The sequence below is a fragment of the Rhamphochromis sp. 'chilingali' genome, assembly GCF_963969265.1.
Source record: "Rhamphochromis sp. 'chilingali' genome assembly, chromosome: 16".
Lineage (NCBI taxonomy): Eukaryota > Metazoa > Chordata > Actinopteri > Cichliformes > Cichlidae > Rhamphochromis > Rhamphochromis sp. 'chilingali'.
Window position 1 is genome coordinate 1,866,452 of NC_137943.1, and position 27,389 is coordinate 1,893,840.

At 49.2% G+C, this 27,389-nt stretch overlaps 1 protein-coding gene across 1 annotated transcript in view; it reads right to left on the minus strand.

Annotated features, from left to right (window-relative positions):
* LOC308413025 (uncharacterized protein) overlaps positions 1–11,309 on the minus strand; it is a gene marked incomplete at both ends in the record, with an annotated part of 18,666 nt that extends 7,357 nt beyond the window's left edge. Inside the window, 2 exons of the mRNA XM_080907808.1 lie at positions 7,070–7,432; positions 10,233–11,309. Coding sequence (XP_080763934.1) covers positions 7,070–7,432; positions 10,233–11,309 — 1,440 coding nt within the window. The remainder of the gene's footprint in view (positions 1–7,069; positions 7,433–10,232) is intronic.
* Positions 11,310–27,389: the final 16,080 nt, after the last annotated feature.

Below are 27,389 nucleotides of genomic sequence, written 5' to 3' on the forward strand. Positions count from 1 at the left end.
CCTTCTAGCCTTCGTTCAAGTCTGCCCTTACTTCCGTGTTTTTCCGCTCGCTAACGCCACAGTGCAAAAACTGAAAAATGGACCAAGAAATGTTGCTCCGTGTGTTGTGTACTCTTTTAATTTTGAGGAGCTACAAAACCTGTATCAACGTCGCCGGCATGTTTGGTACCTTAGGCTCATCAGAGACAATCATATCTAGGTAAAATAATTCCCTTTAACCTACATAAATTTAGGAATTACTTAGCTAGTTTCATGGATAATTTCAGTGACTGAATGATTGCCGGTCATTTGTACACATTTACTGTATTATATAAAATATATAAACTAAATGTCTTTGAAACTCATAGAATCTAATCTTTTGGTTTCTTCTTTTACACAGCACTTTATCAAACTGTTGTCTGCTACAGAGTTGCAAGTATTATACTAGTAGTAATATCGCATCCACCATCTCCTGCTTGCATATTTCTGAAAACATCTTAGTGGTGTGACAGCCATCGATTGAGCCAGCCCTGCAAACCCTGTGGATGGACGATGCAGTGGACAGTGGGAGGAAGCATCCAAAAGCTCTCTTTAGACCACTCCGTGTGATTCTCCACTCGCCGACCAGAAAAGACAAACTGCCCTGGAGTGTCCTCAGGGAGAGAGGAAATTAGGACAGGAAGCCTAATGGAAGGCCTCTGTCCTATCACCTCATCCATGAGAGCAAACCAGGGCCAAGTAGCAGCAGTGGGCTTCCCACTGACTCCCTCTACTGACTCTGGATAAATGCAATCCTAAAGGCAGAGGAAATCAGAAATCTCAGTAGACAAATAAAAACAACACAACAACTCTTAGTTATTGTATATTTATTCAGTTGTGTTCTTAAGAATTATCGTTTTAATAACACATACATACTTTGTATTTTTTCTTTAAGTTATCCTAGTTCTTTCTTGCCTGCAAGGGGGTGACTTTCTTCTCCAGAATTGTCCTGGTCACACACAAAAATAAGAGAAGAGAGAAAACCATGGCAACTATGTTAATCCCTAAATCCAGAAGTTTTCACAGCTGAACACAAGAGAAATACCGTCTGGAGATAACAGTTTCTGTACATTATGAGGGCTAATAAAACCGTACTCATATGAATATGTGTAAATTGATTTATTCCTGTACCACAGTGGCCAAATTCTTCACCCCAGGAAAGAGGTGATTGTTTTCTCCTCATGTTGAGAACATATCACAAAAAGGTTAATTTGCAAAAGTCAAAATTGGCTGTATGTAAGCGCCAATACAATATAGTTAGGGTTATAATTAGGGTTAGGTTTAGGGCTGGAATGCATGGCTGGAACGTGTGTTACCACCGGGGGCGTCAAGCTATTGGATTCCATCCACAACCCAGTGTGGCTCTCGGGTTATCTTTCGCATTGCTGAGGGACGCCTCGGCATGTAACAAATCATCAGTATGTTACGTGATTGGAATGAGAATGGTCTTTGACATACTGTTTTAACACAATATAGTATTAAAATCAGAAAATCACAGTAGGAAATAGTTTGATTCGCTAAATACGTTTAGCGAATCATATCATATAGGATCATAACATGAAATGGAAATATAAATTGTAAATTTTTAAAACTACATGGCGGCTTTTTGGCTAGCAACTGTGTCGTCATTGTTTTCAGACAATATACAAAATAAAGGACTACACTACACACTAAGTATGTCTGTGAAGGTTCTCAGTCATCCAGGTCATCGTAGTCAAAGGAGCTTGCAAAGAAAAGCGTCTGGACTTCTTTAAGTTATTGAAGACGTTTCACCTCTCATCCAAGAAGCTTCTTCAGTTCTAAGGTCAAATGGTGGAGAGTCCCAGATATAAACCTAGTGGGAGTGTCCCCCCACAGAGGGACAAAAGGACCCCCTGATGATCCTTTCCTTGATTCCCTTTCATACTCCCGCACCAGTTGAAGGGTGTTCTTAGACCTTAGAACTGAAGAAGCTTCTCGGATGAGAGGTGAAACGTCTTCAAGTAACTTCAAGAAGTCCAGACGCTTTTCTTTGCAAGCTCCTTTGACTACACACTAAGTACACAATCCAAACACACACACACACACACACACACACACACACACACACACACACACACACACACACACACACACACACACACACACATGTCAGCTGCCTTGATTGATTGAGGGAAGATGAGAAGATGAGATTGAACCTCAGACATTCCTACGTTCTATAATTCTCTGTAGCATTGTTGGTCAGTTATTTTGTCACTGTCACACCTAGTTACGTTAGTTTGTCAGAGTTGAGAACTGTGTGCATGACTGCACATATGACTGATATGCTAAGGGATTACCTAAATAGATGATGTAAGATCATAGAGAACATATTCGGGTGAATGATTCATTCTTAGGGAATGTGACCTATTTCCTTGTATTAGTAATGTGGCTCAGTTCAATCTGTTAGATAGTCTCTGACAAGTCTGATTTTTTCATACTCCTCTGCTCTACCACGTCACTGTGCCATTTCTAATTCACCTTAAATTGACATCCGAATTCTGCTTTAACTCCCTCTGACCCTCTGTCCCATTCCTTTTTGTGTCCTGAGGATACTGATTTCACTTTTTTATTGGTCACAGCAATGTTTTCATGAGCCTGTGCCTGTCTATGTCATCTGCGTTATGTGCCTCAATGGAGTTTGTGTCACCAAAAATAAGTTGAAATAATGATTCAAACACACACACACACACACACACACACACACACACACACACACACACACACACACACACACACACACACACACACACACACACACACACACACACACACACTATTACCTATTACAGCCATTTCTGTATGTTCCCCTTAAAGACTCATGACAGCATGAACACAGCGTCTGTGCAGTGTGATGATAATTGAGTTTGGTAAAAGATGGTACCAGGACTCCCCCAGCTTTGTCCTTTGATGAAATAAGAGTGGAAAATCTCTTTAAATTGACTAAGACTAATACAAGTCTAGGGTCTGATAATATATGTGGCAGGTGCTCAAAATGTGCACTGAGAAATTATGCAGAAATTTTTCTTATATCTTTCTCTCATAACTTCAGAACAGCAAGAGACACAGGGACTCTTCTATACCTACTGCTATTGATCAATAACATTAAACCGTATGTCACGGTCCTAGGTCTTTTTGACCCAGCATCTTCTGTTATGGTTATATTATGGTTTTGGTTCTGATTCTTAGTTGTGCTTTCTAATTATTGTTATTATCATCATCATTATTATTATCATGTTAGTGTAGGTTTAGTTTAGCGTCTAGTCATCCCTGCCCACGTGTGCCCTCTGTACTCTGTCAGTATGGTGTCTCTGAGTTCAGTCAGTGTATTTCCTGTTTTACTTTGAAGGTCCTTGTCTGACGTCAGTGTATCCCTGTCTCATCACGTTAATTAGGTTCAGCCGTGACTCCCTCCTGTGTGCTGTTTTCTTGTTTCCCTCTGTGTATATTTATTGTGTGTTCTCCTGTGTTCATTGTCGGGCCGTCTGTGTTCCTCCGCTCATCATGTTTTTTTCCCTGAATTTTATGGTTTCAGGTTTGTTTACCAGTTATTTCTCTGTTCTGTCCGTGCCACCCTCACTTTTCTTTGTTATCACCCACTGTAAATAAAGCTCACTTGCATCCATGCCAGTGCCTTCATTTTGGGTCTATGTTTTTTGTGTGATTTTAGATCAATTGTGGTAATACGGTATATCAATGAAAAAATACCTGTAAAGTAAGACATGTAAGAATGATACCAAACACAGGCAGGCAAACAGTTTTTTAAGGTGATATATGAAGGTAAAATCAAAAATAGTCAGAAATGGCCAATTTTATGTTGTTATTTTTGTGCCTCTATTCTGAGTGTCCTCAGTCATACAGGTCATCATAGTCTAAGGAGCTTCACATTTTGGACAAAGAAGACAGATGGTTTGAAAGAGGAGTGAAAGAAGCATCTATGTCCACTGTGCTTAACATATTTGTGCTTAACATTCACACTTCAGTGGATGCATTAAAGACTGAATTGGGATTATTGAGGATATTTGGCATCCATTCTGGAGCAGCCAGGGGTCAAACTACCAACATTCGGATTAGTACATGACCTGTTCTACCTGAGCTACAGCCACTCCATTGACCCCTACATCACAACACAATACAAAGTGTTTGGTTTAATTAAACGTTAGTGTTATAACCTCAGGATAAAAATGCTCGGAAACTCAAGTGCCAGTTTTAGGACGTTTACTGACCACTTTTTGAAACAACCACAGCTAGTCGCACACATACAGGAAACTGTCCCACACATAATATTCCGGCAGGGGGAACCCTGAAAATCCTCTGAAGGTTCCGCAACGCCCCCAAACATACATTAACAACAACACTGTCTATAACAGATAGAGCTTCAGGTCATTAAGGCTAAAGGAGTATTTTTAGTTCACTTTTTTAAAATTGTTAATCCAAATTTACAGTTTATTATTATTAATAAAAACATTACAATTCATAAGACCCTTATGAAAAGGACACCGAGGGAACAGTTTACCCTGCCCGGGATAGGGTTATCGGGGCCCCGCCCTGGAGCCAGGCCCGGGGAGGGTGCCCGAGGGCGAGCGTCTGGTGGCCGGGCCTTAGTCCATGGGGCCCGGCCGGGCACAGCCCGAAGAGGAGACATGGGCCCATCCTCCCGCAGGCCCACCACCCGCAGGAGGCGCTATAGGGGTCGGGTGCATTGTGTGCCGGGTGGCGGCCAGGAGCGGAGGCCCTGGAGGACTGACCCCCGGCTGCCAAGACTGGCAATAGGGACATGGAATGTCACCTCTCTGGTGGGGAAGGAGCCTGAGTTAGTGCGTGAGGTTGAGAGGTACCGGCTAGATATAGTCGGGCTCACCTCTACACATGGCTTGGGCTCTGGAACCAGTCTCCTGGAGAGGGGCTGGACTCTGTCTCAGTCTGGAGTTGCCCCTGGTGAGAGGCGGCGGGCTGGGTATCCTAATATCCCCTCGGCTTGCTGCCGGTACGTTGGGGTTTTTCCCGGTGGACGAGAGGGTTTGTTCCCTGCGCCTTAGGGTCGGGGAACGGGTCCTGACTGTCATCTGCGCTTATGCGCCGAGTGGCAGTTCAGAGTACCCAGCCTTCTTAGAGTCCCTGGGGGGGGAGGTGCTGGAGGGTGCTCCACCTGGAGACTCTGTTGTCCTGCTGGGAGACTTCAATGCTCACGTGGGTAACGACAGCGAGACCTGGAGGGGCGTGATTGGGAGGAACGGCCTCCCTGATCTGAACCCGAGCGGTGCTCTGTTATTGGACTTCTGTGCTAATCACAGTTTGGCCATAACGGACACCCTGTTTGAACATAAGAGTGTCCATAAGTGCACGTGGCACCAGGACGCTCTAGGCCGTAGGTCGATGATCGATTTTGTAATCGTATCAGCAGATCTGCGACCATATGTTCTGGACACTCGGGTAAAGAGAGGGGCTGAGCTGTCAACTGATCACCACCTGGTGGTGAGTTGGATCAGGTGGCGGGGGAAGACGCTGGACAGACCCGGTGCACCTAAACGCGTAGTGAGGGTGTGCTGGGAACGTCTAGCAGAGGCCCCAGTCCGCGAGATCTTCAATGCACACCTCCGGCAGAGCTTCAACAGCATTCCGAGGGAGACTGGGGACATTGAGTCCGAATGGACCATGTTCAGCGTCTCCATTGCCGAAGCTGCTGCATTGAGCTGCGGCCGCAAGGTGGTTGGTGCCTGCCGTGGTGGTAATCCCCGAACCAAATGGTGGACACCAGAGGTGAAGGGAGCCACCAGGCTGAAGAAGGAGTCCTATCGGGCTTGGTTAGCCTGTGGGACTCCGGAGGCAGCCGACAGGTATCGACAGGCCAAGCGGAATGCGGCTCGGGCAGTGGCTGAAGCAAAAACTCGGGTGTGGGAGGAGTTCGGAGAGGCCATGGAAAAAGACTTTCGGACTGCCTCGAAGAGATTCTGGCAAACCGTCAGACGTCTCAGGAGGGGAAAGCGGTGCTCTACCTGCACTGTGTATAGTGCTGGCGGAGCGCTGCTGACGTCGACTGAGAAAATTGTCAGGCGGTGGAAGGAATACTTCGAGGACCTCCTTAATCCCACTGACACGTCTTCCGAGGAGGAAGCAGAGTCTGGGGATGAGGGGAATGACCCGCCAATTTCTGGGGGCGAGGTCACTGAGGCAGTTAAACAACTCCTTGGTGGCAGAGCCCCTGGTGTTGATGAGGTCCGCCCCGAGTTCCTGAAGGCTCTGGACGTTGTAGGGCTGTCCTGGTTGACACGCCTCTGCAATGTTGCGTGGAGATCAGGGGCAGTACCTGTGGACTGGCAGACCGGGGTGGTGGTCCCCATCTTTAAGAAAGGGGACCGGAGGGTGTGTTCCAACTACAGGGGGATCACACTCCTCAGCCTCCCTGGGAAAGTCTATGCCAGGGTGCTGGAAAGGAGAGTTCGTCCGTTAGTCGAACCTCGGATACAGGAGGAACAATGCGGTTTTCGTCCTGGTCGCGGAACACTGGACCAGCTCTTTATCCTCTCCAGGATACTTGAGGGTGCATGGGAGTTTGCCCAACCAGTCTACATGTGTTTTGTGGACTTGGAGAAGGCATTCGACCGTGTCCCTCGGGGTGTCCTGTGGGAGGTGTTGCGGGAATATGGGGTGTCTGGCCCATTGCTACGGGCCATTCGATCCCTATACAACCGTTGCAAGAGCTTGGTTCGCATTGCCGGTGTAACGGTGGACCCAAGAAATACCAGCCGGAGCGACTTTGACAATGCAGAACTTTTTATTAAACTCGGGGTTGTACGTGGACACATATGCTCCCGCTCTCTCTTTCTCTGCTGTCACCTCCGTCTCCGTCTGTCACTGCCAACATATAAAGAGACACAATCACTGTCAGATCCCAGCACACCTGTTCACCCCGCCCCTGCGCCGCCCCGGGAGCTCACTGCGTCACTCCTCCTCTGCAGCTGGCCAAGGACCACACCCACGCCACACATCCCCACCGCCCGACTGAGGCCGGGGCCCATCCGGCCGAACCTACTCCCCCCCCCCCCCGCGAGCGAGAGAGGAAATCGGCCACGACCATCTGCGCGCCCGGCCTATGGATCACCTTGAACTTAAAGGGCTGCATGGCCAGATACCACCGAGTGATCCGGGCGTTGGCATCCTTCATGCGGTGGAGCCACTGCAGCGGGGCGTGGTCCGAGCAGAGGGTGAACGGGCGGCCCAGGAGGTAGTAGCGAAGGGAGTCGACCGCCCACCGGATCGCCAGGCACTCCTTCTCCACGGTGCTGTACCGTGACTCGCGGTCCGTGAGCTTCCGGCTGATGTACGCGACCGGCCGGTCAACTCCCCCCACCTGCTGGGACAAAACGGCCCCCAGCCCTCTGCTCGAGGCGTCAGTCTGCAGACAAAAAGGGAGGGAGAAGTTAGGTGTGAACAGCAGCGGCTCTCCACAGAGAGCCCGTTTCACCTGCACAAACGCCGCCTGGCACCGCTCCGTCCACTGGACCAGATCTGGGGCACCCTTGCGGGTGAGATCAGTCAGGGGGCTGGTCAGGTCCGCGAACCCTGGGACGAACCGCCGGTAATAGCCGGCCAGCCCCAGAAACCGTCTCACCTCTTTTTCGTCTTGGGACGCGGGCAGGATGCAATCGCCGCCGTCTTCTCCACTTGAGGTCGCACCTGCCCGCTCCCCAAGTGGTACCCCAAATACTGTACCTCCCTCCGTCCAACCGCACACTTCTTCGGGTTGGCCGTGAGCCCCGCCTGCCTCAGGGACTCCAGCACCGCGGCCACACACCGCACATGCCCCGCCCACGTGTCACTGTAAATGATGACGTCGTCTAGGTAGGCGGCAGCATAGGCAGCGTGGGGCCGCAGCACCCGGTCCATGAGGCGCTGAAAAGTGGCAGGGGCGCCGAACAAGCCGAACGGAAGCGTCACGAATTGGTACAACCCATACGGAGTGGAGAAGGCCGTCTTTTCCCGGGACTCTGTAGACAAGGGAATCTGCCAGTAGCCCTTGGTTAAATCCAGAGTCGTAAAAAAGCGAGCGGTGCCCAACCGGTCCAGGAGCTCGTCGACCCGGGGCATGGGATAAGCATCAAAACGTGACACCTCATTCACTCTGCGATAATCGACACAGAACCGTATAGACCCATCCTTCTTTACTACAAGGACGATGGGGCTACACCAAGCACTGTGTGATTCTTCTATTACTCCCAGCCTCAGCATTTCCTTCAATTCCCGGAAAACAATTTGCCTTCTATGTTCCGGCAGCCTGTAGGGCCGTGAACGCACCGTCACGCCAGGCCGCGTCTCAAAATGGTGCTCTATGAGAGAAGTACGGCCGGGCAAGGGGGAGAACACGTCGGCAAAGCGCTGTTGCAATGCAGCAACATCCGCCCTCTGGGCCTGTGTGAGATGGTCACTGCAATGGAGGGAGGCGGGGATGCTAGACTTTGGCGCCTCCGGCCCCAACTCATCTCTCCCTCTTACCAAGCTCACTAGAGAAGCGGTCTCCGCCTCCCTCCAGGCTTTGAGGAGGTTGAGGTGGTAAATCTGCGTGGCCCCGCCCCTGTCCGACCGTACCACTTCATAATCAACGTCCCCCACTCGCTGTGTGACCACGAAGGGTCCTTGCCACTTGGCGAGTAATTTAAGCTGGAAGAAGGAAGTAACACAAGCACCTTATCTCCCGGTGAAAATTGCCTGAGTCTAGCCCCTCTGTCATACAGGCGTCGCTGCCGCTGCTGGGCCTGGAGCAAATTCTCCCGTGAGAGCCTCCCCAGTGTGTGCAGCTTTGCTCGCAGGTCCAGCACGTACTGAATTTCACTTTTCGCAGGGCTCGGACCTTCCTCCCAGTTTTCCTTAATCAGGTCGAGCACCCCCCGCGGCTTCCTGCCGTATAACAGCTCGAAGGGAGAAAATCCCGTGGAGGCCTGGGGCACCTCCCGCACTGCAAACAACAGAGGGTCTAACCAGCGATCCCAATTGCGTTCATCCTCGCGAATGAACTTACGAATCATGGATTTTAAAGTCTTATTCAGCCTCTCCACCAACCCATCAGTCTGAGGGTGGTAGACGCTGGTCCGAATAGATTTAATACCCAGTAATTCGTACAGTTCCCGCAATGTGCGCGACATGAACGACGTGCCCTGGTCAGTCAGTATTTCTTTCGGAATACCGACTCGGGAGATGACCTGAAACAGTGCCTGCGCCACGCTCTTCGCTGAAATGGTGCGTAGCGGCACTGCTTCCGGGTACCGCGTTGCGTAGTCCACCAGGACCAGCACAAAGCGATAGCCGCGTGCACTCCGGTGCAATGGCCCGATGAGATCCATGCCAATACGCTCAAACGGGATCTCCATCAGCGGTAATGGGCGCAACGGCGCCTTTGGCACGGCCGGCTGGTTAACCAGCTGGCATTCGGGGCACGACGCACGCCAGCGGCGCACGTCGGCCCAAATGCCCGGCCAATAGAATCGGGCCATTATGCGCTCCAGAGTTTTCTCGCCACCCAAGTGCCCTGCCATGGGGTTCGAATGAGCCGCCTGGAAAATCATTTCCCGGCGGCTTTGCGGCACCAATAACTGTGTGCGGATTTCATTAGTGTGAGTGTCACGGCTCACTCTATAAAGCCGATCGTTCCGCAATTGGAAATGAGGGTACGTTCGCGCAGCGTCGGGGCGCACCGAGCGACCATCAATATCCATCACTTGGTCATAGGCTGAGCGTAGGGTGTCGTCCCGAGACTGCTCTAGTGGAAAATCTTCCGTGGGGTACACAACGGGAGGCGGCGGGGCTTCCGTGGAAGTCCCCGCCTCCTCCTCCCCCCCAGAGTCAGCGTCGGTCGACCCCGCGTCACCGCCGAGCGCCGCGCAAACGTCACACGAATTTACAGACCGCGATCGCATCCCCGCGTACTGCCCCAGTAAGCTGTGGAACCCCGGCCAATTCGTACCCAAAATAAGGGGATGCGACAGGCGCGGGCTAACCGCCGCCTTCACTCTATGCGTTTTGCCCCCGAATTTCAGCAACAGTGACACTACTGGGTACTTGTGAATATCCCCGTGCACACATTTAACCTCCACCCAGTCAGCCTCCAACAATGCCCCGGGGCGAACCAAACTTTGGTGGACCAGAGTCTGCGTGCAGCCCGTGTCCACCAAAGCATGGCGAATACCCCCTTGACACCTTACCGGCACGCGGTACGTCACTCCTGGACCGGGGGCGGGCGCTGGAGCGCCGGCAACGCGGAACACCTGCCCCACCTCCATGAGCGGACAGTCTCGGCGCAGGTGCCCCGGCCGCCCACACTTCCAACAGTCCGGCCCCGGCGTCTGTGCGGCTCCCCGTGGCTCCGGGGCAACCTCGGCGGCCGCCGGGGTTCCGGCGGGAAGCAGCGGCCGGAACGGGTTCCTGGGGCTCCACCCTGCTGCCTGCTCCGTTCCCGCAGGGCCGCCGCCTCTCCTCTGCGACGCCGCCGCCGGTGGCCTGGGCGGCGGAACACGGGCGCCCTGCCGCGGCTCCTCACGGCCCGGTACCGGGTCGGCCGCCAGATGGTCCTCTGCCAGCGTCACCGCCGCCGTCAAATCCGCCGGGCGGTGGCAGCGAACCCAACGAGCCGTCGCCTCGGGCAGGCCTCCCACGAACTGCTCGAGGACGACCATGTTCAGCATCCGCGTCTCCCCAGCCGAGGGGCCCGGTCGCAGCCACCTCGCTGCCGCATCCTCCAGCTGCCGAGCCCAGGCAAACGGCCGCTCCCCCCCCGACATCCTGCTGGCCCGGAACTGACGGCGGTAATCCTCTGGGGAGAGCCCCAAACGATCCAGCACCGCCCGGCACACGTCCTCGAACACCCCCCGCGAGCCGGGGGGCAGGCTCAGCGCCGCCGTCTGGGCCTCACCCGACAGAAGCGGCAGCAGCCGGGCGGCCCACTCCTCCTCCGGCCACCGACAGGCCACCGCCGTGGCCTGGAAAGCCTCGATGAAAACCAGCGGGTCCTCCCCATCCCGCATCCGGTGCAACGTCACCGACAGCGGAGGGGCGGGAGCCGGCGCGGCCGCATTCCCCAGCAGCTGCCCCAGAGCCACGGTCTGCTGCTCCGATTGCAGGCGAAGCAACGCCAACTGTTGGTCCTGCGTGGCCGCCTGACGAGCCGCCATCGCCGCCATGTCCACCATCATCTGGCCCAAGATCTGCAGCGGCTGGGCGGGTGGCGGGGCGGGCGGCGGCGCCGCCGGGGGAGCAGGGGGAGCCGGCAGGGGACCGGACATCACGCCAGGGTTTCGGCACCAGTGTAACGGTGGACCCAAGAAATACCAGCCGGAGCGACTTTGACAATGCAGAACTTTTTATTAAACTCGGGGTTGTACGTGGACACATATGCTCCCGCTCTCTCTTTCTCTGCTGTCACCTCCGTCTCCGTCTGTCACTGCCAACATATAAAGAGACACAATCACTGTCAGATCCCAGCACACCTGTTCACCCCGCCCCTGCGCCGCCCCGGGAGCTCACTGCGTCACTCCTCCTCTGCAGCTGGCCAAGGACCACACCCACGCCACAGCCGGCAATAAGTCGGACTCGTTCCTGGTGGGTGATGGGCTCCGCCAGGGCTGCCCTTTGTCTCCGGTTCTGTTCATAATTTTTATGGACAGGATTTCTAGGCGCAGCCAAGTGGCGGAGGGCTTTCACTTTGGTGGCCTCAGAATCTCATCTCTGATTTTTGCAGATGATGTGGTTCTGTTGGCTTCATCGGGTGAAGGCCTCCAGCTCGCACTGGAACGGTTCGCAGCCGAGTGTGAAGCAGCGGGAATGAGGATCAGCACCTCCAAATCCGAGGCCATGGTTCTCAGCCGGAAAAGGGTGGAGTGCCCACTCCGGGTCGGGGATGAGTTCCTGCCCCAAGTGGAGGAGTTCAAGTATCTCGGGGTCTTGTTCGCGAGTGATGGGAGAAGGGAGCCGGAGATCGACAGACGGATTGGGGCTGCAGCTGCAGTAATGCGGACGCTGCACCGGTCCATCATGGTGAAGAGGGAGCTGAGTGTAAAAGCGAAGCTCTCAATTTACCGGTCGATCTACGTCCCTACCCTCACCTATGGCCACGAGCTGTGGGTAGTGACCGAAAGAACGAGATCGCGGATACAAGCGGCAGAAATGAGCTTCCTCCGAAGGGTGGCTGGCCTCTCCCTTAGAGATAGGGTGAGAAGTTCGGCCATCCGGGAGGGGCTCAGAGTAGAGCAGCTGCTGCTCCATATCGAAAGGAGCCAGCTGAGGTGGTTCGGGCATCTGACAAGGATGCCCCCTGGGCGCCTCCTGGGTGAGGTGTTCCAGGCATGTCCCACCGGGAGGAGGCCCCAGGGCAGACCCAGGACACGCTGGAGAGATTATATCTCTCAGCTGGCCTGGGAACGCCTTGGTATTCCCCCGGATAAGCTGGAGGAGGTGGCTGGGGAGAGGGAGGTCTGGGCCTCTTTGCTTAGGCTGCTGCCCCCGCGACCCGGCCCCGGACCAAGCGGATGAAGATGGATGGATGGATTACAAATCTTTATAATAATATTTTTAATAATGATATGTAACACAGGGTACTTGCACATACAGGCTACTTGTGCCTTATAGTGTAATTATTTCATTGTTTCTTGCAAAAACCTGCGTTATTGCCATAATAACAGGGTATTTACGCCTTATTCGCATGTTGCATTATAAAGTGTTACCGTAATAGTTTCCCAAATTGAGCAAAACAAATCTTCCCTCTTATTTTGGGGATAGAAGTTTTTTGAAATTAATCTGGGTTATTTTGCTTTGCCACAAGAACTTCAGTAATTTTTTTCATCCAATGCCCAACAATGAATTGGATGGGCAATGACTGTAAATAAACAGTACATTCATCCTCACTGTTTCTATTCTTCCTGATAAAAAAATATATGGGAAGGTCTTCACTGATTTTATGTGTCTTATTAGCTTTCTATAGTTAGCGTCCTAAAGATGTGATATAATAGGTGTATCCATTATACCCAGGTATGTGAATCATTTACCAGTCCTACTGAAATATTTTTTTTCCTTCAATTCAGTCAGACGTTCACGCGCTAAAATCAGGGCTTCTGATTTGCTTTCATTAGTCAGGTATCCATACATTTGTCCACATTCAGGCTGGACCAGTGATGGGATTAGCATGATTGGTTGTGGAATCTAGAGCATCTAGAGCATCCCACAGTTTATAATGATACTTCTCCATTACTGATTATTTTGCTTAATTTTGGCTAATTTCCTGTATCATCTTTTTAAGTGATATAATTAAAATGTTCCTGAATGGCCATCAGGCCCGGTGGGTCGATGGTGATTTTTTGTTTTTACGGGCCAATGTTTTTTTTTTTTGGTTTGTTTTTTTTTTTGGGGGGGGGGGGGGGCAGTATAAACAATAAAAAGTGGTGGACTGGCCAATTGGTCATGTTCAACTCTGGGCTGGACCAATTACAGGCAAGGAGGCCGGATGTGTCTTTACATTGTGAAGCTGCATCTTCTTCTCTCATTCTCTCTCCCTCCCTCTCCTGTTATCTAACCCAGTTAGCTGAGTGGGCATACTTCCTTACATGTGGCAGTGGCAGGTGTCATGGACCTGGGTCGTGCGACCCAGTGTTTTGAGTTTTAGTCTTTTTTGATGTTTATTGTTTGTTTGTTTAGGTTCATTAAGTTATTCTAGCTCATTTGTTATTACATTACCCTTGTGTTAAGTCTCCCTTACCCTTCATGTGTTTATGTTTGTGTGTCTTATGTTGTCAAGTTCATGTTGTCGCTTCTGTCATCTTCCCCTGTACTCGGTCTCCCTGGTTCGTGCGCCTACCCGTTATGTGTCATGTCTGTGTGGCTCTTGTTGTCTAGTTCGTTTCATGCCTATGTCTCCATGTTTCCTGTTTTATTTTGAAAGAGTCTGTTCTTTGTTCACTGCATTTAGTTTACTCTCCCCTGTGTTGTCATTATGTTTCATTCTAGTCAGCTGTGTCCCCATGTGTCTCCACTTCCCCTGATCACCTCGTGTGTACTTAGTCCTCAGCCTTGCTGTGTTCAGTGTCGCGTCGTCTGTGTTATCTCCCCTACCCCTTGTCACAGTTTCCCAGCCATAGTCAGGATATTGTTTAGTCATAGTCTTAAATTCTCAGTAAGAGTCATAGTTTCCTAGTCTATGTTCAGGTTTTCCCTCAGTTACTTTGTTGTTGTTTCTTCCATGCGTTTTCGGCCCTAAATAAAGGCTCGCTTTTTGTTAAGTCCAGTTTTTGTCTGCTCTTGGGTCCTCAACTCACTCCACATGGTCTGCCCCGGCAGTCCGTGACAGCAGGTCCTTAATTAAGGTGATGGTACCTCGCCTGCAACACTCCACTTGGGTAACTATGGCATGCTAGGCCAAGTTCCTTTGCAGTGAAGGCTCAGTGGATCTTGAAGGACGTGTCACGCTGTGAGGCAGGAGAAATGGAGAATGGCACAGCGGTACTATGTATGGTACCGATGTCTTGACAGACAGTGTGGAGTGCAAGGTCCTTGGCTGTCCCATGAAGCTCCAAGCAATCACCTGCTTCACATCAGATATAGCATAGGTCTCAATCATGTTGGTCGTGCTCTTAATAATGACATAACTTAGCTTGAGTAACACCTGACTGCTATTGGTTGGCCCACATAGCGAGTCTCAGGAATGGAGCTCACTAAGCAGGTGCTTTCCCGCAGCACACTCGTGGAATCAGAAGCTGTAGCATCTTGGCTGGTATTAACGTCACGAAGAACTTCAAGGCATTGTAGTCCATGTTTTACACTTGGCTTTAAGGTTACACTTAACGGCTTAATGATCACAGGTACTGTACATCTCCAGCACCTCTTATTGGCTTTGATCCACTCTGTGTTCTTCTCATTCAACAAGAGTTTGAAGTTACTGCACTGTTTCAGGTAAGGCTGCACAATATCACAGAATGGGCAGTACTTTTTTGGCTTTACTTTTTAATTCATCCACTTGGGTCAGATCCACACATGTGGAACATAATTAATCACACCTAAATGGACCCTGTCAATTTTGTACACCACATTATATTTGCACACATACTTGTCCTTTTATATTTATATGTATATTTATATTTATACCTATATAATCTTGGATGAGTGCAATGTTTGACCTGATCATCATGTTGGAGGTGGTTCTTAGCAAGGTAATCAACCAGTTCTGGAGGTATGACAGCAGCTACATCAGTGTGGACAGTTACACTGTTTGTATGGGTCTTTCTCTTCCATCCTGAACATATAAGGCTAAAGCAGTTGCTCAGATTCGGCTCCAAATGATTCCAAGGTTTCATGAAATCTGACCTGCCTGCAATCTCGCCAGAGTGTCGGGTCAGAGCAGAAAACAGTTCACAAATAAAGTTGTCATTCTTTATATTTAAAGCTGAAAAATGTGCTTACATGTACATGTGTGAAGACAAAAGATAATAAAACAAACCTATTAGAAACTAAATTGCATCATAAATGTAAAGATACAGCCAAGCTGCACTTAAATACAGTATATAACTAAATAATGTTCCTCTGTCAGCGTCTCTCTGCCCCGCATCCCGTTTCTTATGATCTCAGGTTTGTCATTTAGTTTTCCCAGTCTAGGTTTTTTCAGTCATTCATCACACCTCACTGCCTGTTCTGTCACTCCACTCCTTGTAAATAAACGTCACTAGTATCATCAGTCTACTGCCTGCATTTTGGGTCCTTTCTCCCTCCAACACCACACGGCTCACGTCGGCAGCCGTGAAAACATCATCATTAGGGGATCCTGAGTACTTCAGATCACAAACAACCTTGTGTCACCGGGTGGAAATGGACAAGTTAACTAAGTTTTTATCTCGCATGAGTTGCTGTGTTTTATTATTGTTAATATTTTAATATTGTATTGTGGAGGTATGTAATAACGACAGGAGAGGTCTCAGTGTCTCACTCCAACTTTATTAACTGACTCTCAGAACTTCACATATAGTAAGCGCCAAAATCTCCACCCGAGCACTTCCCTTCAACTTGGGTGTGAGTGGAGCCACCTGCTGGTCCGCCACACATCCCCCCCCCCCCCCCCCCCCCCCCCCCCCCCGAACACACAGGTCTCTATTCAGTCCAGGACCCTGGGCCTAAGCAAACGACCCGAACGACTGAACCTGGGAGGGAGAGAACAGGCAGAGGAAGGTCCATCCTGTGAACGAGGCTGGTGAAGGCGAGCAGCAAAGGCAGGAGGAGGCTCAAACGCCGGTGGTCCGGGGGTAGTTCTGGGGGGAAAACCAGAGTCTGTCAACCCCATCGAAGGAGGGCGGCCACGGCGAGGAGCCTGGGCCGGCACTACATTACTGTCCGGAAGAACATGTGCAGGTTTAAGTCTGTCAACACACACAGTCTCCCTTCGACCCCCCAAATCCAAAACAAAATGTTTCTTGCCCGGTTCGATAACCCTGAATGGGCCGTCATACAGCGGCCGCAGCGGTGTCCTGTGGGCATCGTGCCTGACAAAAACAAACTAGCAGTCTCTAAAGTCTTTGGAACAAAAGTGTCAGGCACGCAATGGTGCACCGGACCAGGAACCTGAAGTGAGTGCAAAAGCGGGTTGAGAGATAGCACCGATGGATCGAAGCAGGGAGGAGGATTTTCAGGCAAGAATTCTCCAGGCATGCGGAGGGGCTGACCAAACACTAGCTCAGCTGGAGAAGCGCCGAGATCCTCCTTAACCGCAGAGCGCAACCCAAGTAAAACCCACGGGAGGCGGTCAACCCAATTGCCATCCTTTAAGGACGCGTGAAAAGCAGCCTTAAATGACCGGTGGAACCGTTCACACATCCCATTAGCTTGCGGGTTGTATGCGGTTGTGCGGTGGACTTTAGCCCCCAGTCCATCAGCCATGGCCGACCAAAGCTCGGAAATGAACTGGGGGCCTCTGTCTGACGTAATGTCCGTGGGTGGGCCGAAACGCGAGACCCAGGTTGACAAAAACGCCTTGGCCACCACTGCTGCGGTAGTGGACGCCAGGGGGACCGCCTCCGGCCACCTGGTGGTCCGGTCAACAACAGTCAAAAGGTGCGTAAAACCTTGTGACTGCGGCAGAGGACCCACCAGATCGACATGCACATGATCGAAACGTTTGCCGGGTATGAAGAATGGCTCCAGGGGCGCCTTGGTGTGTTTATGAACCTTCGCACGCTGGCAGGGAATGCACGGGTAGATTTAAGCGCGTGGATGTCCGGGTCACCGCTCTGATCGGCAGCCATGGCGGAGTAGTCTATGCCGAGAAAGATGGGAGAAACCAGAGCACGGGACAAACAGTCAGCCACATGATTGGATTTACCAGCCACGTGCCGAATGTCCGTGGTAAACTCAGAAATGGCTGCCAACTGGCGCTGCTGGCGTGCACTCCATGGATCAGAAACCTTGGACATGGCAAACGTCAAGGGTTTGTGGTCCACGTATGCGATAAAGTGACGACCCTCGAGAAAAAAACGGAAATGACGAGTCGTCAGGTGGAGTGCCAGTAGCTCCCTGTCAAAAACGCTGTAATTGCGTTCGCTGTCACGCAGCGTACGGCTGAAAAAGGCGAGCGGTTGCCAGACACCCGAGATTCGTTGTTACAGCACCGCACCCACCGCTATGTCCGACGCATCGGTGGTCAATGCAATCGGCGCTGAGGGGGATGGGTGGGCCAGAAGGGCAGCATTAGCTAACGCTGACTTAGCATCAGAAAACGCTTGGATGCTTTCCGGAAACCAGTCAACGGAGTCATTAACGTTCTTACCTTTTAACTCCCCATAAAGGGGCTTCAGCAGATGTGCCGCTCTGGGGAGAAAACGGTTGTAAAAATTCACCATCCCCAAAAATTCCTGCAGTGCCTTAACATTCGTGGGACGCGGAAATTCCGAAACAGCTCAGACTTTGACAGGCAACGGAACCGCGCCCTCGGCGGAAATACGGTGCCCAAGAAAATCGAGAACGGGCAACCCAAACTGGCATTTAGACGGATTAATAATCAGTCCATGCTCCGCCAAATGCTGAAAAACCTGATGCAGATGGAACATGTGCTGCTCCTTCGAGCTGCTGGCCACCAGTATATCATCAAGATATACAAAAACAAAGGGCAGCCCGCGCAAGACCGAGTCCATCAACTGCTGGAAGGTTTGGGTGGCACCTTTCAGGCCAAACGGCATGCGCAGAAACGTGAAAAACGCCGAAAGGTGTAATTACGGCGGTTTTGGGGATATCCTCCGCGCGCACGGGAACCTGGTGATATCCCCGTACCAAATTGATCTTCGAAAAAACCGAGGTCCCCGCAAGATGGGCAGAAAAATCTTAGATGTGGGGAATGGGATAACGATCGTTCTCTGTGACATTATTAAGACGGCGGAAATCCCCACAAGGTCGCCACCGACCATCAGATTTAGGCACCATGTGTGAAGCCCAGGCACTATTCGAACGCTGCACGATGCCCAGACACTCCATGGTGGCAAATCCTTCCCGAGCGACAGCCAGTTTGGCAGGGTCGAGGCGGCGCGCGCGCGCGAACACCGGGGGCCCTACTGTAGTTATGTAATGCTCCACCCCATGCTTCATCACCGTGCTCGAGAAAGTGGGGACAGTGAGTGAGGGAAACTCAGAAAGCAAACACTTAAAAACGTCACCCGAATCTACTGAGTTAGCATGCACCACGGGCTGAGCATCCCGAGTCAAACAGGGTAATGAGGAAAATGACACAGCATCAATTAAACGTCTGTTAGCAACATCAACCAGCAGTCCGTGAGCACAAAGAAAATCAGCGCCTATTATAGGCACAGAGCTAGCAGCAACAACAAAGTTCCACTGAAAGTCACGGTCATGAAAGCAAACAGTCACCAACCTTTCACCGAAGGTTTTGATGGGAGAGCCATTAGCCGCTGTTAGCAATGGCCCGCAGCCCTCAGCTAGCCTGTCCGAGCCAACCGGGGGAAGAAGGCTCTTCTGTGAGCCGGAGTCCACCAGGAAACGCCTCCCCGAGCGTGAGTCTTCTAAGAAAAGCAGCCTTTCCTTGTTGCGGCTGCTACAGAGCGCTGACATGCCCGTTTCCCTGGGTCTGGAAACTGCAAGGCGGGAGACAGCGCCGTGCCTTCGCTCCAAAACGCTGGTGATAAAAGCAAAGCCCTTTTCCGCGGTGCCGCCGTGCAGCGATTCCAGCCACCGTGGACGAGTCGGAGGGCCCCTGGAGCATCGGTGAGGGGGCGGGGGAAAACGCTGGTGAGTCCTGAACAATCGCCTGGACGCCGAAACTCCTGGTAGCCAGGAGGATGCGATCCGCCTCTTCCACAAGGGAGCGGTCATCCTTCGTGGCCAATAGCGGGGAGTTGGCAAGGCCAGCGCGCACTGGAGCCGGCAGCTGTCGGAGAAAGAGGTGGGTGAAGAGAAATCCTCTGTCATCCGCGGATAGCATGCTCTCCATGAGCTCGAGAGTGGTGCCGTCGCCCAGGCCCGCGAGGGAATGGAGTTTCTCGGCCTGCTCAGCATCAGAGAGAGAGTAACGCCGCAGCAGCAGCAGCGCCTTGAGGGCAGCGTACTTGCCTCGGGCTGGGGGGTCCCGGAGGAGAGTCATCACGCGGCGGGTTGACAGCGGGGTCAAGTGAGGCTACCACATGGTGGTATTTAGTATCGTCGGCTGAAACTCCACGAAGAGCAAACTGAGCTTCTACGTGCACGAACCATGAAGGAGGATCGTGAAGCCAAAAATCCGGCAATTTAAGCGCCACAGCAAACGCAGCCATCGGCTGAGGTGAAAGTCCGGCGGCAGCCGATGCTTCCAGGCCGGAGCTGGCTTCGTCGTCGAGCCTTAGCATGTTCGCTACAGGGGTCACCAATGTGGAGGTATGTAATAACGACAGGAGAGGTCTCTGTGTCTCACTCCAACTTTATTAACTGACTCTCAGAACTTCACATATAGTAAGCGCCAAAATCTCCACCCCAGCACTTCCCTTCAACTTGGGTGTGAGTGGAGCCACCTGGTGGTCTGCCACAGTATAGTGTTTTATTCTTGTTTTATTGCATGCTGCATGCTTTTATTGTATTTATTGTAGACTTGTCCAGGAGAGACTCCACCCCTCCCTGATTTCTAACTTGGCACACGTGGGAGGTCACAGAGGCCCAATATAAGGAGAAGGGGAGTAGCAGAGATGGCGGAGTAGATGGTGGCAGGCAGCGGCGTCGTTGTTGGTGCATGGTGAGGACATACAACGGCCAGTACGTGGAGAGGCAGTGAGAACTGTGCTGCTCTGGAATAGCTTGCGGCCAGAGGACGCTGCGGTGACCGTCGCTGCCCCTCTCTTTACAGCACCTCGGAGCGGAGAGATTGACAGGACGGCCGAGGACGCCGCCGGGTTTTCCTTGCCCCGCTCCGATTGACTGGATTTTAATTCCGTGGCTGACACCACTGGACTTTTAGTGTGTTTATGTTTTATTGGTTTTTATTGTGTGTTCTCCCTGGCCAGGGTTGTTTTAATTGCTTTTAATCTTTTAAACGGTTTTTGTGTAATAAATTATATTTTAGTGATACAGTTTTTATACTGTTCTATTCCCTTGGCTGCTCCACTGCTCCGTCCATTTTTTGGAGGGTTTCCCTCCTTAGAATAACATCTGTTAATCCACTATTACACTTGTACAATAAAGAGAAAAATACAGACTCAAACTGGTAGAAAGTAGCAGAGCAAGGAACAGGGACTGAAGGGTCAAGAGCAGGTGGTGTCATCTGAGCCCTGGCATCATTCACCTTTTCCACAAAGAAATTTTTCCCACATGCTTCAGAGGAATGTTCCATACCGTCAGACTGAGGAACATTTAGAACAACATCAACCGTATTAAATAAAACACAAGGTTTAACAGTTTAACAAAATGATATTTAACAGATACTTTATTTTGGCATCTTTCACGGTACCCACAGTCCCCACAGTCCTCTAGCATTTGAAATGTCATATGGATGTTATATGTATATATTCAGAAAAACAGTCGCTATTCTTCCGCCTCAGCCTAAAGTCCGGGAAGAATTAAAATAAGCACAGATAGGCGGTAAGAAAAGATGCTGGACTCCCTGACATTCACCCAGGTCTCTGTTATGTAGAGGAAATAGAGGGTATTGAAGGTGAAGGTAATTGATCTTTCTGAGTTAACTTCTTCCAAACCATCCACGTGCCTTTTAGATATTCCTACATGACTGCTCAATTAAGTCCTATCATAATCATGCCAATACCACTCTGCCTCTAATCATTAGTCATTATTAATCTCGGTTTCTCTTTTACAGCATCTCTTTGTTCTGTCTTTCTCTCCTCACCCCAAACCAGTCGCACAGATGTGCGCCCCTCCCTGAGACTGGTTCTGTAGGATGCTTATTCCTGTTATAAGGGAGTTTTTCCTTCCCACTATTGCTCAGGGGGGTGATATGACTGTTTGGGTTTTCTCTGTTTTCTTTGTATTTTTGTAGTGTCTTTACCATACAATATAAAGTGCCATGAGGCAACTGTTATTTTAATTTGGCACTATATAAAATTGAATTGAATAAACTTAAGTGTCATTACTGTTTGTTACAGAAATGTTCCAAAAGGTGACGTAATGAAACATGGATATAAGAAGTTGGATATTGTATTCATCAATGTTAGAAGCAAGTGGAAAAAGTGTTGAAATGAACAAAAAGGAATAATGTCTGGTTAATGTGGGAATTGAGATATCAACATACATCAGTCTGTTAGAAAGTGAAAAGAGCAAAGTGTCTTGAGAAGAGCATAGTATTCAGCAAACACGGCTGAGTCCTGACAGTGGAAGGAAGTGAAAGCTGAAAAATTTTAATAGGGAAACAACAGAATTCATAGTGGGAATAGGTCAGAGAAGAAAGTGGCAGAGAGAGAGAGAGTAAAACAGAGAAAGGAAAAGCGAGAGAGCTAGTGTGCTATGCCCGAGGACTTGAGGCTCACACACAGAGCACAGTGCTGGCAGAGAGACAGCAGCAGAGGGGAAACTATAGAGAAAAAGGGCTTCACACTCTGTGAGCAGCCACAGCTTTTCACAATGATTGCTACTGTTAACACAGGGACAGATCTGCAGTACACAGATAACAAGAGCTGAAAAGGGATTAAGAAAACTCAAACTGATCCAAGATTGAAGAACAGCGGAGTGGAGCTGGACAAACAGAAGCCCACAGAGGTGGAGGATAACATGAACTAAAGAGACAACCTGACAAAACCAAAACATTTTCAATCCCTAAAAAAAAAACAAAAAAACGGACACACAGGAAGGAGACTGTGGCAGCTTTCTTCAGTTTTTTTTTCAAACAGCATAAATGACTTTTTGAAGAAAAAAAACTTGAAGAAGCCAAAACTCTGGAAGAAGAAAAGGACAAACCCTGGAGTATAGAACTAATATTCTGCTCAGCAGCAAAGATGCCAAAGTCCTCCACCCATCTTGGTCAACCGGGATCAGCAGGTTCTAGAAGTCCCAGCTTAAGAAAAGAACAGCAGTTCAATCGCTCGTGCATGCTGCGGATTGGAGAGAGGCTGATGAGGGCAGGCAGTGAGAGCAACCTGGTCCAGAGACCCACTCCAGTGCAAAGTCAAAACCAGACTTCCTCATCTGGATTAGGGCAAAGGTCAAATGGCAGGACACAAACTTCAGCCCATGAGGACAAGCTCAGTAAGTGTACAAGAATAACCTCCAGCAAGGGTAGGAAGTCTTCCCTCTGTTAATCTAACTGAATGCTTTAATAACAAAATGTAACAAAAGTTATTCTCCAGATATATTTCAGAAGTAGAAAACAGAAAAACAATCTTCCAGCACAGCTGCTGTCACAAAACTGGTTTTAAATTGAAAAACGCAGTGACTTTATCCATAATGTATTTTACCAACCATCTACATGTCCTCTTTCGCTACATCCATGAATCTCCTCTGAGGTCTTCCTGGCACTCTATTTTCAACATCCAATATATCAACCATCCCTCTGTTGTATGGCCAAATCATTTCAACCTTGCCTCTCTAGCTTTTCTGATTTCACTTCTAATTTTATCAACTCCGGTGACTCTCAATAAAAATCTCAACGTCGTCAACTCCACCTACACCACCACCACCTCCAGTTCAGCCTCCTGTCTTTTTGTCAGTACCACCATCTCCATACATCATAGCAGGTCTCTTTACCATCTCGTGAACCTTCCCTTTCACTCTTGCTGCTCTCCATCTGTCACAAAATCCCCGCTGACACTGGTCTATCCTGTCTGCACTCTCTTCTTCAACTCTCTTGTGCAGTATCTGTTGCTTTGGATGGCTAATCGCACGTATCTGCCTTCAATATATCTACTCCTTGCATGTTCATCTCTCCCCATGCCTCCCTCATACACATGTATTTTCGTGTTTCTAATAATTTCACTCATGTGTAAATAGCTGTAACTGAAAAAACACTTTTTTTTCCTTGACCTCTGTAAACATGCTGCAGTGTTCATTGCCTTAATTACAGGTCATACTGAATGAAAAATCAAATATATTTTGTGAAATATTTCATATCACTCCAAGCCTCTTACTACACTCTTCATTTCTTTGCACTCCTTTCTGGCAATTGCATTGTAAAATGATGATATAACTATAGTTATCTATTTACTATTAGCTCATGCCTGGAACACCTCACTCAGGAGGTGCCCAGGAGGGATCTGTCTCAGATGCCCGAACCATTTCAACTCGTTCCTTTCGTCTGGAGGAGTATTGGCTGTAGTCTGAGGGACTCCTGGATGGCTGAACTCGTCTTGTGAACAAGACCCTGATATACTTAAGCTGCTCCACGTTAGACTTTACCTCAGTGCTATTCAAAAAAAATAATCCTATTTCCTTAAATCCAAACAGTGGTTGCAATCTACCACTACACTGATTTCTCAGACTTTTTATCTGATTTAGTGCTCAGCTCAGATAAAATAATTATTGTAGGTGATTTTAACATCCATGTAAATACTAAAAAAGACAGCCTCGAAACAGATTTAATCAGTATTAGACTCAATTGGTTTCTTTCAAAATGCAAAAAGAACCAACCCACTTCAGTAACACTCTGGATCTTGTGCTGACATGTGGCATAGAAACTGAGCAGTTTTCCTGAAAACCTCTTTTGTCCGATCATTTCCTGATAACATTTACATTTACAATAATTGATTACACAGTAGTAGAGAATAGATTTCATCACAGTAGATGTCTTTCTGAAAGTGCTAAGTAAGTAAGTAAGTTTAAGGATATACATGTAATTCATCCACTGTCATCTTCTTCAATGCCGTGTGCCAGCACAGTACAGAGCAGCTACCTGAACACTACTCGCACCAAGGTTGATTATCTTGTTATCTTGTTCTTGTTGTTTTTAATTCTTGTACTTGACTCCCTAACACAACTCTCAAACACGCACCTTAAAACAGATAACTCATAAGCTGGAGAGGAAATGGTGTCTCACTAATTTAGAAGATCATCATTTAGCCTAGAAAAATACTCTATAAAGAAGCTCTACATGAAGCTAGAGAATCTTACTTTACTATCTGAGAGTGAAAAAAACAGGTTAAAAAGTAGTTCGTCCAATTTTTTACTTCTAGGCGGGACTACTATAATTCATTACTATGAATTAAGGATTAAGGATTAAGGATATTAAGGGTGTCCTAAAAACTGCCTGAAAAGCCTTCAGTTGATCCAAAATGCTGCAGCAAGAGTCCTGACAGGGACTAGAGAGAAAGATCATATTTCTCCTGTATTGGCTTCCCTTCATAGGCTCTATGTTAATTCCATCCATCCATCTGCTTCCGCTTTATCCGGGGCCGGGTTGCCAGGGCAGCAGCCTAAGTAGAGAAGCCCAGACCTCCCTCTACCCAGCCACCTCCTCTAGCTTATCCGGGGAAACACTAAGGCGTTCCCAGGCCAGCCGACAGATATAATCTCTCCAGCGTGTCCTAGGTCTGCCCCGGGGCCTCCTCCCAGTGGAACATGCCTGGAACACCTCACCCAGGAGGCGCCCAGGATGCCACCTCAACTGGCTCCTTTCGATGTGGAGGAGCAGCGGCTCTACTCTGAGCCACATCACTGCGGCCGCAGCACCAATCCGTCTGTCGATCTCCGGCTCCCTTCTCCCATCACTCGCGAACAAGACCCCGAGATACTTGAACTCCTCCACTTGGGGCAGGAACTCATCCCCGACCTGGAGTGGGAACTCCACCCTTTTCCGGCTGAGAACCATGGCCTTGGATTTGGAGGTGCTGATCCTCATTCCCGCTGCTTCACACTCGGCTGTGAACCGTTCCAGTGCGAGCTGGACGCCATTACCCGATGAAGCCAACAGAACCACATCATCCACGACAAACAGAGATGAGATTCTGCGGCCACCGAAGTGAAAGCCCTCCGCCACTTGGCTGCACCTAGAAATCCTGTCCATCAAAATTTATGTTAATTCATAATCAAAGATAAAATCCTATTCCTCACAAAGAAAGTCTTGAATAATCAGGTTCCATCTTATTTTAATGACCTTATATTACCGTATCACCCGGATAGAGCACGTTGCTCTCAGACTGTGGGTTTGTTTGTGGTTTCTAGAGTACCAGCTTCCAGACAGACACCCTCTCTACTTTTAAGATTAGGCTTGAAACATTCCTTTTTGACAAAGCATATAGTTAAGGCAATAGGTGTAGCTCGCTGGGGGATGATGCAATGAGTGTTTCCTCTTCCTCACCCTTTTTACTCACTATGTGTTTATACATCTCTCTGCATTTAATTATTGGTTATTATTAATCTCTGGCTGTCTTCCACAGCATGTCTTTGTCCTGTCTTCTTCCACTCACTCCTAACCAGTCATGACAGATGGCCACCCCTCCCTGAGCCTGGTTCTGCTGGAGGTTTCTTCCTCGTAAATGGGAGTTTCTTCCTTCCCACTGCCACCAAAGCACTTCATGTTAGGGGGTTCTTAGGGAGAAAGTCTAATGGTGTGATAGCTAAGACACTGTAATGTCCTTACCATGCAGAAGTTTGCTGGTTCTAAATTAGTGATATATAGGGATACAAAGTAAATAAACAACTTAAGCTCAAGTGCATAGAACAGAGTAGCTAGTAGTGGATGCCCATTCATTAATATCCACTTCTGAACAGACAATTGTTTTGTCTCTTGTAAGTTCATTTGGTCTGAGACATTAAAGTTCCCAAACTAGAGAATAGTTGGGTTTAGGATACTGTCCTTGAGGATCTGTCATGGGTGGAAGAAGTCTGCAGGAAAATGCCATAATTTGTTTGTGAGAATAAAGGACCCAAGGCACAAAGCACTGATGGTACATGGAAGCTTTATTTGCAATGTTTATGTTCGCACCTGTGCAGGTGCCTTGTTCCGTGCCACACCTTTCTTGTCAGGTCCCGACATCCTACTGAAGTAGGGAGGCATGACAGGGTGATGGAAAACAGCTGTGTGGGCCAGGCTTCCCTGACACCACACCCTTGAACCCGTTGCTCCATTCTCGGGCTGCCACAAATGATTATTTTGATAGTCGACTAGTCACCGATTATTTTTGCGATTAGTCGACTAATCAGATCATCATCCATTGGACGTAAAACTACAGCTTATTGCACCAGCAGCATCTGCTCTTATATAACTATCATTAGCTTACAGCTTGAAGTGTTTAAGGTATGTGCTAACTAACAATAAAGACAAGATGATAGTTCATTTTTATGAAATTTGCAGATTGTTTCGGTGAAGTTGAATAAACTCCTTGCTATCTAAAATATAACAGGACACCGGAGTAAATTCTCGAGCATCTCACACTTCTGATAATCAGCTGTCTGCTTGACGTTTATTCAGCTGTGTAAAAACTATAACTTTAATCTCAGCCAAACCGATTTACTCAGGAACAAATAAAACACTGAAAAAAGCCAAACAATAAAATTTTTAAGTTATCTAAGTGACTCATATATCATGTTTAACCTGAGTAGCGAAAGAGGGCGGTGGGTTTGAAAACGATTTGCTGGGAGTCCGGTGTTCTCACGGCTCTAGTGAGCCTTGCCCCCGGCTCGCTATCGAGCTAGTGGGTAACAGATGTCTCCGAAAACGTCGGAGCACTTTTGAAAATTTGTGTCTTGATAAACCAAACAGATATTTGAGGTTTACACAGCTACATTCTCGCCTGAAAATATGTTAAAAGTTTATTTTGTGACCCAGAAAGAATAATAAGAGTAATATTAAAACTAACTAGCTGCCGCCATTGTTGGAAACTGAGCTGGGCCGCACGGTTCCTGAATTTGGACACAGCTACGATACCGGACACAGCTTCTTCTTCTTCGTTGTTTAACACCAGCTGGCATCCTTGTACATGCAG